This window comes from Sminthopsis crassicaudata, chromosome 1 (assembly GCF_048593235.1).
Source record: "Sminthopsis crassicaudata isolate SCR6 chromosome 1, ASM4859323v1, whole genome shotgun sequence".
In the NCBI taxonomy this organism is placed as follows: Eukaryota; Metazoa; Chordata; class Mammalia; order Dasyuromorphia; family Dasyuridae; genus Sminthopsis; species Sminthopsis crassicaudata.
The window spans coordinates 530,958,156-530,978,018 of NC_133617.1; the positions used below are offsets into that span (position 1 = coordinate 530,958,156).

Below are 19,863 nucleotides of genomic sequence, written 5' to 3' on the forward strand. Positions count from 1 at the left end.
CCACCTCCGGCTCCTTAGGCGAATGGGGGAAGGTAAGGAAAGAAGAGTCGCCATCTGTCACGTGATGGGCCTTCGAAAGGGGTCGAGGCGGCGGGAATTGATGCCCTAAATTGCTTTTAGCTTAAGGTCCTTCAGCTGGATCTTTTGTATAATTAGCATTTTACCACTAGGAAAGGACTAAGAAGAGAAATCTCCTTCCTCCTCATTTTATACAGGAAGCTAAGCCGTAACACATAAGATACTGGAATGTACTTTTTAGACCAATCTTCGCATATGACAAACGAGGACACTGAGGCACAAAAAGGGGCAGTGACTCACCCAGGGTCGAGTCAGAATTTGAACCCAGGTCCTAGGCGTCATTAAAGAGACTTCTTGAGGCAGCTTAGATAATTAGATAATGGTCTATTCATGCATAATCCATGGAAATTAAGCAGAAAAATTGTCTTGTGGGTTGCAGAATAAATTAAAGAAATTCAGAGAAAGTCTTTTGAGAAGTAGATACATGGGCAGACCTTGTCTGCCTAAAAAGGTGTATTGATGCAAAAAATAAAAATGTATCAATTTTTAAAACTTTTTAAAAATGTCCTATGATTATACCTACTTTTAACCTTTTCAACACAAAGCTTGTAGTAAGGGAAGCAAGAGACAAGACAGTCACACCAAATCAGCAAGCATTTATTAAGTGCTTACTGTCTACCAACCATTATTATACCAATTTCTGGAGAGGCAAGGTAAAGCAAAAATTGCCCCTAATTTCATAATCAAATGGGAGATATACCCTATAAATGACTATGCACAAAAGTTCCATGACAAACTTAGTTAATATTAGTGAAAAAAAATTTTTCTTTTCTTTTACAGATTTTAGTCCAGATGAGAAGGAAGAAGGAAAGGAGGGCGAGTATCCTAGTATGAGTACTAATCAATGCATTAAACGCCTTGTATAGGGAGTGTTTGTGCAAAAAGGCCTATGTCCCTGGATCATAAAACAACATGTAAAAAGACTGGAAAAACAGAAGAAGGCAAGTTTGAAGGGTTATAAAAGCCAAAGGATTTCATCTATGATAGTAGAAGTGATAAGGAGCCAGTGGGTTGAAAAGAGGGTGACATGCTCCAACCTGGATCTTAGGAGGATCACTTTGATGGCTAAGTGGAAAACAGATTGGAGTGGGAAGAGAGCTGTGACAGAGACTCTTCATGCAGGCTTCTGTTACTAGATTAGGTGGAAGGCCAAAAGAGCAGCCTTTAGCACAGGAGAGGGGCAGATACCAGAGATACTACAAAGATAGAATTCTAAAGGATTTAAAAACAGAATAGCTACAGGGGAGGCAGGGAAAATCCCTAGATTGTGAGCCTGGGGGAATGGGCAGTTAGGTGGGACTATGGATAGGATTAAGCAGGAATCAGGAAAACTTGAATTCAAATATATCTCAGATGGACACTTTACCAGCAGTGTGATTCTGAGTATGACACTTAAAAATCTGCCTCAGTAAATGAGAATAATAATAACATCTACTCCTCAAGGTCATTATGAGGATCAAGAAAGAAAATATTTCTGAATTGTCTAGCATAGTACTTGGCATACAGTAGGTACTTAATAAATGCTTGCTTGTTCTTTTCCCTTCCCCTGGGAGGAATGTGGGGCTTTCAAGAGTAAAAGAAGTTAGGAAGAGGGAAGGATTTAATGGGAAGGGTAATAAATTTAGTTTCGGACATGTTGAATTTAAGAACCTTTAATGACTTGCCAGAGGAGCTGGCACATAGCTAGTTTGAGGAGCTAGTGAAAACTCAGGTCTTCTGGACCTTCAAGCACAGTACTCTCAACATATAACCCCTGTAGGTGAGGGAGACTAGCTGAGCTCAAAGGTAGTTTCCCTCTCTAAACATAGGATCTTATGAACAGCTTCTAATCAAATGAGCCATTGGGTAGTTTTGAGGCTTATCAATAAGGTGGATTTCTTGGAGACTATGTGCGAGTAATAAATTAGGTCCTAAATGAGCACCTCTTCACTCCATGTCCTCCCTGCAGAGGGAGGAAGGGAGCAATCATTTGACAGTCTCATAGAGACCCCCTGGACACTACTTCCCTAAAGATCTTAACTTTTTTGTTGGTCATCTTCCCTCAGTAAATCAGCCTGTCCTTTAACATGCTGCTGTTGCCTTGGTTTGTGCATAGTTTTTTAAAAAGGAATAAAAAGAACACTGCTTGGTGGGATTTCCTTGGCTAAGTGCTGCAAACTTGACTAGCCCCCTGAATGGAAAAACATTTGTTAATCATTTGCTATGTGCAAAGCCTGAATTAAGTGTTGGGGTTATACATAGAAAAGTAAGACAGTTCCTACCCTCAAGAAGCTTATAATTTTCCATTGTGATGACAAAGATGAGCTCTAAGGTGACCAGGCTGTAAATAAGCATGGCAGGTTGAGTTAATAATGGCCTAAGGTGGGTGGGGAGCCTAGCTTTTGAGATTATATCCTTTGCTATCTATCTTCTAACTTCATCATCTGACTTAAATTATCCCATGAAAATAATAGTCTTTAAAAAGTTATTTTAAAATTTCATTTAATAAAAGTATATTTTTTTCCTTTCATCTTCATTCCTTCCATTGAAAAAGAAAGTAAAACAAAATCATTATAATAAATCTTAATCATCAAGCAAAACAAATTCCTGCCTTGGCTATGTTCAGACATGTCTTCTTTATGGCTTACTCTGCACCTTGATTCTATCACCTTTCTGACAGGAAAAAGATAGCGTGTTTGGTTATGAGTTCTCTGGAATCATGGTTGTTGATCATTGTGCTGATCAAAGTTTTTAAGTCTTTCAAAGTTCAGCATCAGTGTGACAAACCTCTTGAGAACTGAGCAGCATCAGGTTACCTCCGAAGGGATGCTGAACCAACCCAGAGCAGAAAGGAGGCGAGCTAAAGCCTCTGATCTTTCCCACATAAAGTGTTGTGCTGGACCTCCCCTGTCTTATACTTGTGAAAGTGATTTTTGAACCAAGGAATGGGAGGTCCCCTGTGTTATTTCTCTTACATTTCATTTTATTAGAAGATCTAAATTGCAGAATTCTTTGAAAACCATGCAGAGAGCTCCAAACTTTATTGTCAGAGGAACATGACCAGATATGTCAATAGCAGGTCAATCTAGCAGTTTGTAGGATGGATTAATAAGTGTAGGCTGGAGGGGAAAGACCTGTTAGGAGACTATTACAGGAGTCTAAGTGGGTAGTAATTGGGTCTTATATTTACATGTATCTGTTAGTCAAGAGACATTTATTAAGCATTTATCTTTGGCCAGGAACTGTATGGAAAACAGGTGACTGTGGTGTACAAGGTTTCAGACACATCTATACCTAGTGCACTAGTCACTGTAAGCCCTGCATCTTGCAAGATTTTTCTTAGTAAATATTGGGTAATAGCATGCTTGTGTATGTAGCAAGCCCTCAGTTCCAAAGTTTTCAGCTTATTTACATTGTTTTTATAGCCACATATTCTACATCTCAGGGTATGAGAAGGGGGGAAAATGAGCCTTAGTGTGAAAAATTACGGAAGATTGTGATCATTAATAGTTAAAAGCTTTAAGATTTGCTGTGTGCTGGATTAATCGATATTTAGGCATATGAAATGTGACACAATTCTTAACAGGTTGGATCTTGGCTTGGTTATAACATTCTGAAATGTGTATAACCTGATTAGGTGGTCTCAATTGATTTTTAAGGTGAAAAACTTTAAATTCAAATTAAAGTTGTGATTTTAATTGCAGGCTATCCAAAATGGTGAAGGAAACTACTTATTATGATGTTTTGGGGGTAAAACCCAATGCCTCCCAGGAAGAACTGAAGAAGGCATATAGAAAACTAGCCTTGAAATATCACCCAGATAAGAATCCAAATGAAGGAGAAAAGGTAAATAAAGTTCTTAGTATAGGCCAAACTGGAACAAAAGAAAAATTCTGTGATACAATTAACTTTGATAACACTTGTCTTATTTTTGTTACAGATTCTAGTCTGAATTTTTATTTTCCATTTTTGTGTATATTTGGAATTATTTTAATAGCTTAATATAAACTTATAGTAAATGTGAAATGAGATCTTGGTCTTAAAAAGAACTTATTTTCCTTTGTGACCTTTTTTATTTTTTAAATAGTTCAAACAGATATCTCAAGCTTATGAAGTGCTTTCTGATGCAAAGAAAAGAGACTTATATGACAAAGGTGGAGAACAAGCCATCAAAGAGGGTGGTTCTGGTGGTGGCTTTGGTTCTCCAATGGATATCTTTGACATGTTTTTTGGAGGAGGTGGAAGAATGCAAAGGGAACGGAGAGGTAAGGTTTTGCCCATCTAGAATGAAGAAAATACTAGGGAGAGCTGATTGTTAGGCTTCAGTTTATTCAAGTACAGCAACATATGATTGCAATGTTACACTGATTTTGTTGTACTTAAAAGTTCATTAAAAACATAACTACTTTAACAACTTTAATTGGGCAACCCTCACTTATCCTGTATGTATTTATGTAGATTGAAAACGAAACCACAAGCCTCAGTGCTGATTAGTCCTCAGCATCTTATCTGTCTGATTTGTCTGCATTTCTGTGGGATTCCTGATGTTACCTGACAGGAATTATTTTGGAGGGTAGAAATGGAGGCAAGGTGGCAATTTATGACATCTGCAATTTGAAAAGCTAACCATCTTAAAGCTATTGACAACATTTTGAATAGAATGAAGCAAAAAGAACTTATATGCTGTGGTGGTGCTTATTAGAGAATTTCTTCCAATTTGATATTCCATTAATGACTATTCTTGGTATGTCAAGTTTTGTAAGCTTTTGCTGCTATCTTTCCCATTCATCGCTCCTCATTGTTGATTTGAGGGTTTTTTCTTCCTTTAAAAAAAATTAATCAAATAAGCTTAGGTACGAAAAACATACCTGGCATTGTCCATGTGTTCTTTTGAATTTCTCTTCACACTTAAAAATAATTTCTTTGGTAGATGAGGAAAGTAAAAGCTTGGAGTTTAGCATAGAGAACAGGGTATTATGCAATAATATTATTATAAGATATTATAAGAACTGGATTTTGTAGTCTGGAAGACCTGAACTCAAATTCTACCTCATAATTGGGGAAAGTAATCTAATCTAAGCCATTGATTAAAGTGGTCTGGTAATTTCCTTTTTAAGACTTTTCTGTTTAGTCAATTTTTTATTTGTCAGAAAGAGCAGTTGAACCACATTACCTTAACTCTTGAATTAAGTTAATATGGAAAGTGGAGATTTTATTTATGGTCTAATGGGTTTCCCCATTAGAAAGTTGTATTTTCTTTAAAGTATGGAAAACCTGGTATTGAGTCTGATTTGGGCTTGGGTTAAAACTGGGTCTCAATTTTCATAGTGTAGTAAGGGGTTCTACATGTCCTTTATATGTAAAGGTTCCATGTTCTATGATTCTATGATCTACCCCTTTTATCCCTTGTTCCATTGTTCTAATCTTAGATCAGATCTCCCTGCTGCTTGTGGTATTAGTCAAGTGACCCTAAGGTCTAGTTCACAATAATAATTCATCCTAAAGGCAAGATTTACACAGTTCTTGGTTTGTTTTTTTTTTTTTTTTTTTTTTTTTTTTTTTTTTAAGAGTGTTTTACTATGTTTTTAAAACTAAAAACACGGGGCATTCAGATACTGACAGGACCAAATATAACAGTGACTTAAGTTAAGACTCAAAACTTCAATTAAACAAGTAAGGGGAGACTAGATTTTGATAGTTTTTTTAATGGGGAAAAGTTAGATTTGGGACACAGTTTTTAAATAAGCTTGTGATAATGCCATTTAACTTTGGGTTATATTAATTAGAAACATATTTAAGTTCACTGGAAGGACTACCCTAATCTTGATGCTGGTCCAATCAAAGTTTGAATATTCTCCAGTTCAGGTTACCACATTTTAAGAGCAGCCAAGTAAAAATAGATTAGTACTCAAATGTGGTCTAAGTTATGATGTCATGAATATCAGATCTATTTTCTACATTCTGAAGAAAGATGACAATAGCTAAAGAGTATAGAGACATGGATTTAACTTCAACAGAATTAGTGGTTGGGATATTCTACTTATGTTTATTAATATTACTTAGTAGTTATTTTAGAAGTTGCCAAATAATTGCTTTAGAAGCTTTTCTTTAAAGTTTTGTGTATATTTTTCTCCTCACAGCATTGTGAGAGTTATTTTGTCACTATTATACAGAAGAATCTGACTTTAAGAGGTTAAATGATTTTTCCAGGGTCATCCAACCAGTAAATGTCTGAGGCAAAATTCAAACTTGGTTCTTCCTAATTATAAGTCTAGTACCTGCACCACCTTAAAATTTCATAGTGCTCAGATAATAAAAGATTACTTAATACACTTTAGGTTGTGATTAAAACTTTTTGAGCGTGTTGGTAAAAAAAAAAAAATTTCACTATTGTGTTTTAATTTTGATTTGAACTTTCAAATAGGATTTCATGTGCTGTGTCCCCTTTGACTCATGGCAGATCTTAAAACTTAGAAATGAGATGAGTACAGGAAGTAAGAAGTTGAAAAAAATGTGTACCTTGTTGAAATAGTAGTTTAGAGGGCTCTGGCTTTTTTTTTTTTTTTAATAATTTAAACAATAAGGCATTAATTTAAATAAAAGGCAGTCAAGATTAAAGTGATTTGCCCCAGAATTACACAAATAGTGTCAAATGTCTGAGCCGGATTTGAAGTCAGAAGTCAGGCCGGTATTCTGTCCATTGTGTCACCTAGCAATTGAGCTCTTCCTGCACAGATCCCCAGTAAGAAAGTAGAACTTGTAGGAAGAAAGAAATCTAGTATTAATAATCTACACAGGACACACGGTGGAACCAAATTTTAGATTGGTTGTGTTGACTTACATACCATAGATTGGAAATTAAAACCAAAAGATATGGGTACTTTAATAAGGCTATTCATTATTTGTTTTCAGGTAAAAATGTTGTTCATCAGTTGTCAGTGACCTTGGAAGATTTATATAATGGTGCAACAAGAAAACTGGCTTTGCAAAAGAATGTAATTTGTGATAAATGTGAAGGTATGTTTTAAAAATCTTTCTGTACAATCTTAAAACACATTCCTGTTTTAAAAATCTTTTTTACTTTGAAATCTTGACTTAATATGTTATGCTCAAAAAAATCTTTCAGGTTTGGGTGCCATGACAAGATGTTTGCTATTTCACATTAGAGATAGAGCATCTATTCAGCAGAAATTTTTAGAGGAATGAGCAGGAAATTGTATTCTAAGTCTTTCCCAAAAGAAAATAGTGAAAATATGCTGGGGAGAAAGAATTGATAGATAAAAAGGGACTTGTTGAGGGTTAGATGAGGTGGTTTTATCTTTGTTCCATCTAGGAAAGCCTACTAGAATAGGAATCCAGGTGAAGAGCTACTTTTTAACCTTCCCATTTTTCCAAATTATGTACTTATGGCGTCAGGTGATTCCAAAGTGAAATATAGTCAGAGATTGTATGTGAATGGTACAGTGTGATGGGAGAAAAAGTGGTGAAGTAGGGTACAGGAAGGAGGAAAGTACAGGGTACAAGAAAAGGGAGGAAAGTAAAAAGGAAGTGGATGAAGGCCAGTTTTGCCATTGTAGAACTTTTTTTTTAACAATTAAGCTCCAAGTTAGATAGGTAACAATTTGGGTAGAAAAGAGGAGCAGACACTGACATCTGCTTTGGGGAGGTGTGCTCCTAACACGTGCCCTGGGATCTTGTACCCTCTGACTTGAGGTAGACAAGCTCCATTGCATTGCTAAGGTAATAACTAGGATGATAGAATTTCAATCCTGAAAAACGTGAAAGACCTCTAAACTTTGCCAATCTACACAGTTTCATCTTCTAACCTACCTTCTACATTGACAAGGCTGTTCTTAATCAATTTCACCAGCTTTTACCTTATGTAGCTGAACTATTAATGTTTCCCTCACCAATTAAGAATGTGAATTTCTTGAGGAGGAATTATACCTAGAGTTAATCAGGGTAATTAAATAGCTTTAATAAGTGCTTTTTCACTCACTCATAGGTAAGCCTATATCTTATATACATCTTCAGCTTTCTAGCAATTCCTGTTTATACTCAGTAAGAGACAGATAATGCTTTGAAGTGTGTGGGTATGTACCTTTAATAATCAACTCTATATTACAAATTTGTTTTACTTGTTGAAATTTTAATTTCTTTTCTGTGGTTCAGGACGGGGTGGTAAGAAAGGAGCTGTAGAATGTTGTCCCAATTGCAGAGGTACTGGGATGCAAATAAGAATTCATCAGATAGGACCTGGAATGGTTCAGCAAATTCAATCAGTTTGCATGGAATGCCAAGGGCATGGGGAACGAATCAGCCCTAAAGATAGATGTAAAAGCTGTAATGGAAGGAAAATAGTTCGAGAGAAGAAGATTCTGGAGGTTCATATTGACAAGGGTAAGTATTTTATATCTTTTAAGTGATATATTTTTTAATCTTTTGACACATTTTAAAAAGAGGCCCATGTTTCACTTATATTCAGTCATCCTTATGATTTTGACCTTACTATATATATATATGTAACTTAATTACAAGAAAATGTATCATATTATTCTGAAAGTATAGATGCTACTTAGATTGTTATAGGATGATTATCAGATTTAGATTTGTTAACTAGGGAAAATATCTGGAAGATAACTCAATTCTGTCTTCAGACACTTTTAATAGCTGTGTGACTTTGGACAAATTAAACCTGGTTTACTTTTAAAAAGGAAATCTGAGGTCCAAACCCACATCCCATTTTGGCTATTGGAAATGTAGTTAAATACCTTCAACTCTCAAGAGACTTCAATTGCAATACTCTAGAAAATTAATTCAGGTATTCTTTTTAGTTAGGTGTCGAAGTAGTAATTAACATTGATATTTTAGGAATAAAAGAATAGGAAAAGAATAGAATGTATTCACTGCTACTATGTAAGCCTAAAAAGACATTTATGGGCAACAAAGCATTTAATTTTTTTTTAATTAAATTAAATTTAATTTTTTTATAATTTTACAAAATACTTTAGGGAGTATTTTTAATAGATTATGATAAAGCATAAACTTTTGCAGTTTCTAATTAAAAAAGAGTATTGTATCCAGTATTAACAATTTTAAGGTAGCAAGTTGAGAGACTTGATTCCTTTTCTCTGAAAACTTAAAATATGTTAGGTAGTATATAAGTTGATAACTCTTGGAACTTTGCATCCCTTCCTCCCCCTCCAAAATATTTTTGTGTATATTACAGAACTATTTAAGTTACAGACACAAAATGAATTATTTATTTTAGGCATGAAAGATGGTCAGAAGATTACATTCCATGGTGAAGGTGATCAGGAACCAGGACTTGAGCCAGGAGATATTATCATTGTTTTGGATCAAAAGGACAATGCTATATTTACACGGTAAAAAAAAATAAAAAATAAAACCAACTAGCCCAAATATGTATAATCAGGTTTATGTATAAGATAGCTCCTTTATTCCTAAATACTTCTAGCTTCAGGGGAAAAGAATGAACTATTTTAAGTTTGTTATTAAAATTAGTTTAGAAGAGAAAATTGTGTTAGACTAATCTTGGAAAAGATCAAAATAGGAGTCTTCATTCTGCCGAGTTATGTTGAAATCATAGTTTTAAAATCATAGTTTTAAATCAGTTTTAAAACTGCTGAGTTTATAAACTCAAGTCAGGGCTTTTCTAACCATGGATAAGTTAGAATCTGGACTACCATTTACCTATAAAATTAAGCATGCACTAGATTGAGGTCTCTGAGGCTACCCTTTTAATCTTAAATCTTTTGACAGATGGTCATCCACCTCTGCTAGAATACTTGATGATGAGTTTTCATTATCATCTGGTATTTCCATTTCTGAACAGCTTAGATGTGTCAAATCAAAATTCGCGTTCTAACTAAGCATTTGGTGTACTAATTGGTGTTTGAATGCCTACTCTAGTAGTAGAAACTTCTAACTAATGCAACACTGTCACACTTTTATCTTTGGCCCAGAAATGAGTTTATTAAATTTACAGGGTGATTTAAAAGTCTTAGTAGTTTAACACTACTATGACTTTTGGAATACCTTGTACATTTCAGTCCCATGAGATTTTTTTTTAATGTCTCGGTATTTGCATCAGCAATAAAATCAATATGATTAAAAGAGGGTAAATCGCAAAAAGAGAAAGTTAATGGTGACATCTTTTTAAAGCACTTTTTTATTCTAAGAATGGATGTTTGAAATTGCTATGATATTCCCAGGAACTTCTGGTGTATATAGAGTAGGATGTATAATTCCATTTTAGACTAATGTATTAGTATTAGTTTATTTTTAAAAGTAGATGAAAAGCTTTAATTTTTAGGATATGTGCTAACAACTTTTGTGAATCATTAAAATCACTCTTTAGTATTCATCACATTTGTTTAGAACAGATTATCAAGCTTTTGAATGTTTTTCTTAATATTAAACATAAAAGAAACATTTGTTCGGAACTTGAAAAGAGGGGAGAAGCTATCCATATGGCTTATAAAGGGGAAAAAATGCTAGTAGTTTATTAGGGGGAAATGCCCTTCCATTCCTATTTCTGTTTGGATTTTTAAATTATTTTTTAAAATAACCTTCACGTGTTTGTCTTGAATGTGGAGTACTATGAGAGAACCTTCCCCTACTATATTGTTATAAAGAAGTTTTTAAATTAGAATAGATAATTCAGTTTTTTGGAGAGGTCATTTCTTTAAAAACAAAGTCCTTTCATCTTTAATTTAGCTTAACAGATAAAAGTTTAAAACTACATTTATTCAAACTGATTCAAGTTTTTAACGTAAAGAGCATTATTAAAGTATGTGATATGTATATTTTTTTTTATATAGACGAGGTGAGGACCTTTTCACATGTATGGATATTCAGTTGGTTGAAGCATTGTGTGGCTTTCAGAAACCAATAACAACTCTTGATAATAGAACTATAGTCATTACTTCCCATCCTGGTAAGTAATTAACAATTTTGCACACATTAATAATTTTAAGGAAATATTTTAAAATAATTGTATTGGCAGGGAGGTAGAGGAATTTGGGCTTTGTTTTCTTTGTCTGACAATTATCTGTAGTATTTTATAAAGAAGAAATTATAGTAGTCCTGGCAGCTTTTCTTCTGAAAGAAAATACTATACCTTAGGACTGAAACTATAATTACTTTCCCCCCAAATAATGCTCCTTCTAATTATCAAGGATCCTACTTCCTTTATTTACTTATTTTCTCCCAACAATGTTTTTGATTATATATTGTCACTTTTAGGTCAGATTGTTAAACATGGAGATATCAAATGTGTGCTGAATGAAGGTATGCCAATTTATCGTCGACCTTATGAGAAAGGAATTCTAATAATTGAATTTAAGGTGAGTTGCAAAACGAATGTCTTAAAATATTAATACTGAAAGCAGCTTATGTAATATAATTGACTTTGGGCGGGGGGGAGAGAATATGGTTATATAACTTGCCTTAATACAAAAACTGATTTTTGACGTACATGTAAATTTTCCAATAAAAGTTCATAGCATTCTAGGCTTTAAAATTTGGAAGAAATCATCTAGGCCAACTTCTCATAGAAACAAAAGTTCCAAGGGATTAGAGTGAGCTGTACTTTGTTCATCCCTATCTCCCAATTCCTATGTGGGTAAAAAGTAGCAATTCAAATTAAAAACATTTGTTTCACATTCCAATTAGTACTCTTTTTCATAACATATTTTCATTACAAATTTTCTTGTAGCACTTTGCCAAAAGTTGACTAAATATTAAAGCAACTTGAAATGATCTCCTGAAAGAGGAAGTGATTTAGAAATTGATTGTAAAATTACTAAAATCATTTTGTCAATAATTTTAAGCCTTTTAAAAAGAGAGGATCTTTTGATATGAGTATCAAATGAAATAAAATGTTTAGGATATATAAAAAAGATGTATTATATTTTGTGAACTAAAGGTCAGGGTAAAAATTAGTTTCTTCTTCCATAACTCAAATTCTTTCTATTCTATTTCTATTCTGAGTGCCCCTCCTATATTGCCATATTTGTATTGAGCATTTTATTTTATTGGTATTTGTTATAGACCTAAAAAGAAGCCATTCTTTTAAAAATGTATTTATTTAAAACTTAAATGCAAAACAGAAAAAGAAAACATTGTCATGTTCTCAGCAGAACATCAGGTATGAGACAAAATATGTAAAAAAATTCCTATTTGAAGAAAGCATACAATAAGACACGGCATTTGTAACTTCCTTTGCTGACACCTCATACATAAACATACATACACCTATATCTCTGTGTGTGTTTATATTACAATAGCATATGCACATATATCCAAAACAATAAGGCTGACAATGTAGATTTCTTTCTTGAATTTCTTTCTAGTTTCTTTGAAATCAGTGATTAATCCCTACTTTATTTTAAATTCTACTTATGGTCATTGTTTCTCTTATCTCTGCTTAACTTGCCCTTGGTATTACTTAACCTCCCCACTGTGCCCCCCTTTCTCCTCCCTTCTCCCTTTCCCCCTCCCCCATGGATCCTTCCTTTATCTTCTTTTACCTTCCCCCCTCCCTCTTAATTCCATTTGTTTTAATCTACCTCAACATCTCAGTTGATTTACATGTCCTTCTAAACCCTACCATATTCTATTCTCTCCCCTGCCTTATTTCTTTGTAGATTTTGGAGAATACTAAACCCTCTATGGTGGGTGTGTGCCTGTGTCTCTGTGTCATGTGTGTCTGTGTGTTCTAAGTTTTCAAGTACTGCCATTTTTTAATAGCTTTTTTATTGAAAAAACATGCTGGGGTATTTTTTCAACATTGCCCCTTGCAAAAACTTCCTTTCTTCCTCCCCTAGATGGCAGGTAGTCCCATACACCTGAAATATGTCAAAGTATAAGTTAACTACAGTAAGACATTGTATTTAACATATACTTTGACATATTTTACGTGTATGGGACTACCTGCCCTCTGGGGGTGGGGGTAGGGTGGGGGGGAAGGAGAGGAAAAATTGGAACAAAAGGCTTTGCAGTTGTCAGTGCTGAAAAATTACCCATTGCATATGTCTTGTAAATAAAAAAACTCTAATAAAATAAAAAGAAAATCAATAAATACAAATTTATAGGTGTACATATTTATAACGTTGTCTTGCTACACAAGAAAAATCCGGATTTAGAAAGAAGGTAAAAATAACCTGGAAAGAAAAAAAATGCAAGCAAACACTAAGAGTGCAAATGCTATGTTGTGGTCCACACTCATTTCCCAGCATTCTTTCACTGGGTATAGCTGGTTCAGTTCATTACTGATCAATTGGAACTGACTTGGATCCTCCCATTGTTGAAGAGAGCCACTTCCATCAAGTTTGATCCTCATAGTATGATTGTTGAAGTGTATAATGACCTGGTTTTGCTCATTTCACTTAGCATCAGTTCATGTAAGTCTCTCCAGACCTCTATTCATCCTGCTGGTCATTTCTTACAGAATAATAATCTAATATTCCATAACATTTATATACCACAATTGACCCAGCCATTCTACAATTGATGGGTGGCATCCATTCAATTTCCAGTTTCTAGCCACTACAAAGAGGGCTGCCACAAACATTTTGGCACATAAAGGTCCCTTTCCTTCTTTATATCTCTTTGGGATATAAGCCCAATAGTAACACTGATGGATCAAAGGGTATACACAGTTTGACAACTTTTTGAGCATAGTTCCAAATTGCTCTTCAGAATGGATGGATCCATTCACAATTCCACCCAACAATGCATCAGTGTCCCAGTTTTCCCCACATCCCCTCAACATTTGTCATTATCTTTTCCTGTCATTTTAGCCAATCCTAGAGGTTATGTAGTGGTATCTCAAGAGTTGTCTTAATTTGCATTTCTCTGATCAGTAACGACTTGGAACATCTTTTCATATGGGTAGAAATCGTTTCAATTTCATCATTGTTCATATCCTTTGATCATTTATCAATTGGAGTATGGCTTGATTTCTTATAAATTAGAATTAATTCTCTATATATTTTGGAAATGGGCCCTTTATCAGAACTTTTAACTTCCGTAAAGATGTTTTCCCAGTTTATTATTTCCCTTCTAATCTTGTCTGCATTAGTTTTAAGTACTGCCATTTTGGGTGTGCTTCACCTGTGGTTTTAGAAACATGAGACTAACTAAAAAAAAACATTGATTTTGCAGGTAAACTTCCCAGAAAATGGCTTTCTTTCATCAGATAAGCTATCTTTGTTGGAAAAGTTGCTGCCTGAAAGAAAGGAAGTAGAGGAGACTGAAGATATGGATCAGGTAGAACTGGTGGACTTTGACCCATCTCAAGAAAGAAGACGCCATTACAATGGAGAAGTTTATGAGGATGATGAGCATCATCCCAGAGGCGGGGTTCAATGTCAAACCTCTTAATGGGGGCCAGAAAATGCTCTTCATTGTAATGCTGGCTTTTGTATGCAATAGTGAATGAGTGGAGGACTACAATCATCTTAACAACACTCACTACTAGCTATTGTTTTTGTTGTAATATTCAACTATAGTTGTGTTTTAAAAAGTTAATAAAATCAGTAATATGAAATGCTGACCTTGCAATTTATGATGTTTAGTGTGCAAGATAGTTTAACATCATTATTTCCCTATGGTAAAGAAGTGCCCAAGCATTTTTTTCCACAACTTGTACTTTTTGTTTCAGTGTGTATATGCATTGGCTTAGACTGAGGTTTGATTTTTGATTTACTAAATGTACACAAGCATTTATAATTGTTAAGCTCAAAGCTCTGAAATTAAAATTTTGTACTGAATCCACCATAAGAAAACTTTTAAGATGTTGATGTTTTGGGTCTGTATGGTTGTTTGTCATGTTGGGATTTCTTGTTATACTTCTGTATTGGCTAGGTGTTGTATGTATTTAACAAATAATTTTGATTACATGTGGTATGCCAGGGGTAATTTTAAAACCCCAGTCTTTAGGAAGACATTGTATTTAATTTACAGTTTACTATAAACCCAAATCTGAGGGTTTAGGGTTTTGGAATGAATTTTTTTGTTTGCCATTATGCTGTAATTTAAAAAAAACAATGCTAGTCAAAACCACCCCTACCTCTGGCTCTATTCACTGTATTAGGAACCCCAATGTTTCTATTTGGGGATTGCTTGGTGTTTGGGGAATGCAGGGTGACAGCCACCTAATGTTAATTTTGCTCTACTTAGATTTTGTTTTATTAGATCACAAACAAGAGGATCTTTTGTGTACAGTAAATGTAAGATGAGAGCCATTCGTTTTAGGTTTTATTTTGTTATCCTTAGGCTAACTAGTTTAATGTTTGACCAGGTTGCAAACAGCTGTAAATGTTTTGAAGGTTTAGATCTCTTATCGTCAAGATATATAAGCAATCTGTAAATGGTAGATACTAAGTTATGTCCAGGCATCTTTATAACATTGTAATTGCAATTTATTAGGTTTTCAGGAGAAAGTGTGGAGAAACCTGCTTTGGTAAATTGTTGATGTAGGATGGCACAAGAAACTTGATATTGGGCCTATATGAGCAAAAAACGCAAGTACACAGAACATTTCAAATTGCTTACTAAGAATGAAGAGTAAAAAAAAAAAAAACTACAATAAACATAACCAATGTAACTCCACAAATAAGTGTCTCAGTGGATTGTAGGTCAAAAGGTCTTTCTGCTTAGCTTTTTCCAATTTTCCTGATGCTCCACCACCTGGTTTCTAATTCTTTGGTGACAATCCCAAAATATAGCATGTAGCATTGTGCCCCTTATTTTTTGTTTTTCCCCTTTTAACTGATATTGAGACTTGGTTATTAAATCTTAAACAGGTAGCAAGTTAGGATTTGACTGGCTTATTTTTTGAAATGAAAACAAAAAGTATAGAGATGATAAATGCCTTCCTTTGGGATAATGTACCATATATAAAGTAACCATAGTCCTTTGTACCTGGAAGAGGAAACTTTCTTTTTTTTTGGTTATTAAAACTGAGCTAAACAAGTAGATTCCCTAGGATGATTTTTATCTTTAGTCAGTGAAGCAAGCCTTTCTGTTTTAATGGATACTTATTAACTTCTACAGGATTAAAACCCAAGTGCATTAGTGTTTGTGTGCAGTTCAGTACTTCTAAAGGGAAAAGGGGCTGGTTTGTGGCAACCTTAAGATGGGTTTCTCTTCAAGTTGTTGAAGGCAATAGAAGATTAAATGAAAAAAATGTTGCCTTTGATCTGTCCCCTAACCCCCCTCCCCAACCCTCTCTTTGCTTTTGTGATGGTAATTTTTTATTTTTTGGGGGGTTAAGAATAAGGACTAGATTGAACCTTAAATGGTGAGTAATACCTGATTAACAGAACTGTGATTAGTGAAAGAAATAATGGCTAAATTTGGTCACTCCTGGTAGTTGGCAAGGGTAAATTTTTAGGAATGAAATTTAAACTTGGCAAGTTAATCCTTTTTTCCCCCCTCCATTTTAAGGTTTTTGTTTTTGTTTTTTTTAGACAATTTGGGGTTTAAAGTGACTTGCCCAGCTATTAAGGATTAAAAGGGTCTGAGATCAGATTTGAATTCTGGTCTTCCTCATTACAGGGTCAGTGCATCATTCATTTTTGTAAGATTGTGACTTTAACCCTCTTCCCCCAAAGATCCTCAAGCAAATTTAATGTTATATATGTATATATTTGGACTCTGAACAAAAGGGAAAAAGATGAACAGGATATCTCAATCCATGTTTAATCTCCATAGTTCTTTTTCGTAAATTGCATTTTCTATCTTTGATCTATTGGAATTCGCTTAATTACTGTTCTGCTGATAAGATCTCAAAATCTTAATGTGTCCTATGTTCTCCTGGTTCTGCTCACTTCATTCAGAATCAGTTCATACAAATGTTGCCAGGCTTTTCTGAGATCTGCTTGCTCATTATTTCTAGAACAATAGTCTTCCATTACATTCATATACCTTAGCCATTCCCTAATTGAACATTCATTTAATTTCTAGTTCCTTGCCATCACATAAAGAGCTGCTACAGACATTTTTGTACATGTGACCATTCTACAATTACAAAGCCAAACTTTCTGCAATGCTTCTATTTGATTAGTGAGCCAGGTGCTTTCAAAATAGAGCTAGTTATTCATAGTACCCATTCCTCAAAATGTTATGCTAAAATTTAGCAAACCATGATACAGAATTCCTTTTAAGTAATTTTAAGGGATAAAAATATCAGGAGTTAGAAGTCCTTTGTCTATAAATCATTCTATATTTACTTTTAAATATTGGTTGAGAAGAAAGCAGTCGAAATGTTCGAATATTTTTCCATACATATGCCAAGTTTTTCATGCTGTTTTACCCTTTGAGACCAATAGAATCCATATTCTACCTCAATTCTCCAAATATTGGGGTATACAGTCTGAGCCCCTCTATTAATATCAAGTCCTCTATGGAAGGCCCTCTCTTTTACTAATGTCCTTAGGATGTGATGTCCAAATTGAATTTGATGTGGTTTTGAAATAGCTTTGGGAAATGTTAAGTTAAAGGGAGAAATACAATTGAATACAGAAATATGGATTTCATTCTCAGGGAAAGGGGAAAAAAGGGAACTATGTACAGTAAAGAATTTGGAAACGGTCACTTTTGGGTCTTAATTACTGAATTGTAGTAATTCCATTACACAAATGTATTTCAATTTATATAGCCATTATTGGATATTTGAGTTGCCTCCAATTTCTTTGGTATTAGAAATAATATTGCACTTACATTATGTAGTTTTAGCAATGGAATTAGAATGGAATGAAGACTTTTCCCCCCTGTTTACTAAGAAGAGGAGAAACTTGACCTTGGGGGAGTTCGGAATTAGAAAAAAAAAGTGAAAATGGATAGGTATGACTACTCAATATTTCCAATTATGTATGTAGGTTATGATAGGACCAACCACTATTTCTGTGATGCAATTTACTCCTTCCTGTACATAACTTAGGAATCCTTTACCTTAAAGGAGACAGTTTCCTTGATGTAATTTCGTGATCATCTAAGGGCCCCAAAACTTAAAGCCACACAAAATCTGGGCTTCCTAGACTAGGTGAGTTGCCATTTCCAGATGGAGATAAGGGATGCTGTGTCCACCAAATCCTTTTTTCATGTTCTTCCTATGTTAATGTAATGTAAACCTGTATTAAATATTCAGTGCCTTATTTCCTCCCAAAAATCAAACTTAATTAAGAAGCTATTAACATTAGAGGTATATCTGTGACATAGGTATTGTAATGAATAAAACACTGGACTTGATGTCAGAAAGATTTAAAGATAAAGTCCTGCCTCAGACACTACTAATAGACAAGTCAACTTTTCTCATCAATTTTCTCGCCTATAACGTGAAGCATTACAAATTACAAGGGTTGTTACGATAAAATGTGCTTTTCAAAAGTGCTTTACAAACCTTAAAATCTCTATAAATTTTTTAAATTATGAGATGGATTAGTGTATTAAATGAGGAAAAACAAATATGGGAAGTAAATTCTTGGGACTGGCTAAAACAATGTTTAAAATTACAAGTACTTATTAGCCTAAACCAAAAAAGAAAAGGTACAACATAATGTGAAAGGAATGTAGGAGAAGGCAGTAGTTAGACCTTATTTAAATAAGAAAAAAGTCAGGAATAACAACTCTATTTTTCTTTTTTCTTTTTTTTCAAAACATATGCATGGACAATTCTTTAACATTAGGCTTTACAAAACCTTGTGTTTTAATTTTCTCTCCCCTCCCACCCTTCTCTAGATGGCAAGTAATCCAATGTATGTTATACATTGAAATATGTTACATCCTATACATGCATACATATTTATAAAATTACTCTGCACAAGAAAAACCAAAAGTAGAAAAAAAGCAGAATAAAATGCAAGCAAGCAACAGTGAAAAGAGTGAAAATTCTATGCTGTGAACCACATTCAATTTCCACAGTCGTCCTTCTGGGTGTAGATGGCTCTCTTCATCACAAAATCATCGGAATTGGTCTGAGTCATCTCATTGTTGAGGAGAGCTACATCCAACAGAATTGCTCATTGTATAATCTCGCTGTTGCTGTGTAGAATGATGTCCTGGTGCTGCTCATTTCACTTTGCATCAGTTCATATAAGTCTCTCCAGGTCTCTCTGAAATTGTTCTGTTTGTAGTTCCTTACAGAACAATAATATTCCATAACTGTCATATACAGTAACTTATTCAGCTATTCACCAATTGATGGGCATCCATTCAGTTTCCAGTTTCTGGAAACTACAAAAAGGGCTGCCACAAACATTTTGGCACATACAGGTCCCTTTCCTTTCTTTAGCATTTCTTTGGCATATAAGCCCAGTAGAAACATTGCTGGGTCAAAGGATATGTACAGTTTGATAACTTTTTGAGAATAGTTCCAAATTGCTCTCCATTCACAACTCCACCAACAATGTATAAGTGTCCCAGTTTTGCCACATCCCCTCCAACATTCATCATTATTTGCTCCTGTCATCTTAGCCAATCTGACAGGTGTGTAGTGGTATTTCAGAGTTGTCTTAATGTGCATTTCTCTGATCAATAGTGATTTGGAGAACCTTTTCATATGACTAAAAATACATTTGATTCCTTCATATGAAAATTGTTCATATACTTTGACCATTTACCAATTGGAGAATGGCTTGAATTATTATAAATTTGAGTCAATTATATATTTTTGAAATGAGGCCTTTATCAGAACCTTTGAATGTGGAAATATTTTCCCAGTTTATTGCTTCCCTTCTAATCTTGTTTGAATTAGTTTGTACAAAACCTTTTTAACTT

The 19,863-nt window shown here is 34.2% G+C and overlaps 1 protein-coding gene across 4 annotated transcripts; it reads left to right on the forward strand.

Annotated features, from left to right (window-relative positions):
• Window position 1: 1 nt before the first annotated feature.
• On the forward strand, window positions 2–14,870 carry LOC141560608 (dnaJ homolog subfamily A member 1). 4 transcript variants are annotated; one of them, XM_074299161.1, is made up of 10 exons: window positions 2–32; window positions 859–1,019; window positions 3,762–3,903; window positions 4,145–4,322; window positions 6,970–7,074; window positions 8,230–8,457; window positions 9,329–9,443; window positions 10,902–11,017; window positions 11,326–11,426; window positions 14,248–14,870. In XM_074299161.1, the coding sequence occupies exons 3-10, from the start codon at window positions 3,772–3,774 to the stop codon at window positions 14,464–14,466; spliced, it is 1,194 nt and encodes a 397-aa protein (XP_074155262.1). In that variant the 5' UTR covers window positions 2–32; window positions 859–1,019; window positions 3,762–3,771; the 3' UTR covers window positions 14,467–14,870. The 4 variants fall into 4 exon arrangements, with proteins under 4 accessions (XP_074155262.1, XP_074155501.1, XP_074155337.1 ...); XM_074299236.1 differs by having other exon boundaries at window positions 18–126; XM_074299324.1 differs by having other exon boundaries at window positions 24–731.
• Window positions 14,871–19,863: the final 4,993 nt, after the last annotated feature.

Bases quoted from the DNA above. Each gene is read 5' to 3' on its own strand.
- LOC141560608 (XM_074299161.1), top strand. From the start codon at position 3,772: ATGGTGAAGGAAACTACTTATTATGATGTTTTGGGGGTAAAACCCAAT. The intron at 8,458-9,328 runs GTAAGTATTTTA...TATTTATTTTAG, and splicing joins GGAGGTTCATATTGACAAGG to GCATGAAAGATGGTCAGAAG. The intron at 9,444-10,901 runs GTAAAAAAAAAT...TTTTTTATATAG, and splicing joins GACAATGCTATATTTACACG to ACGAGGTGAGGACCTTTTCA.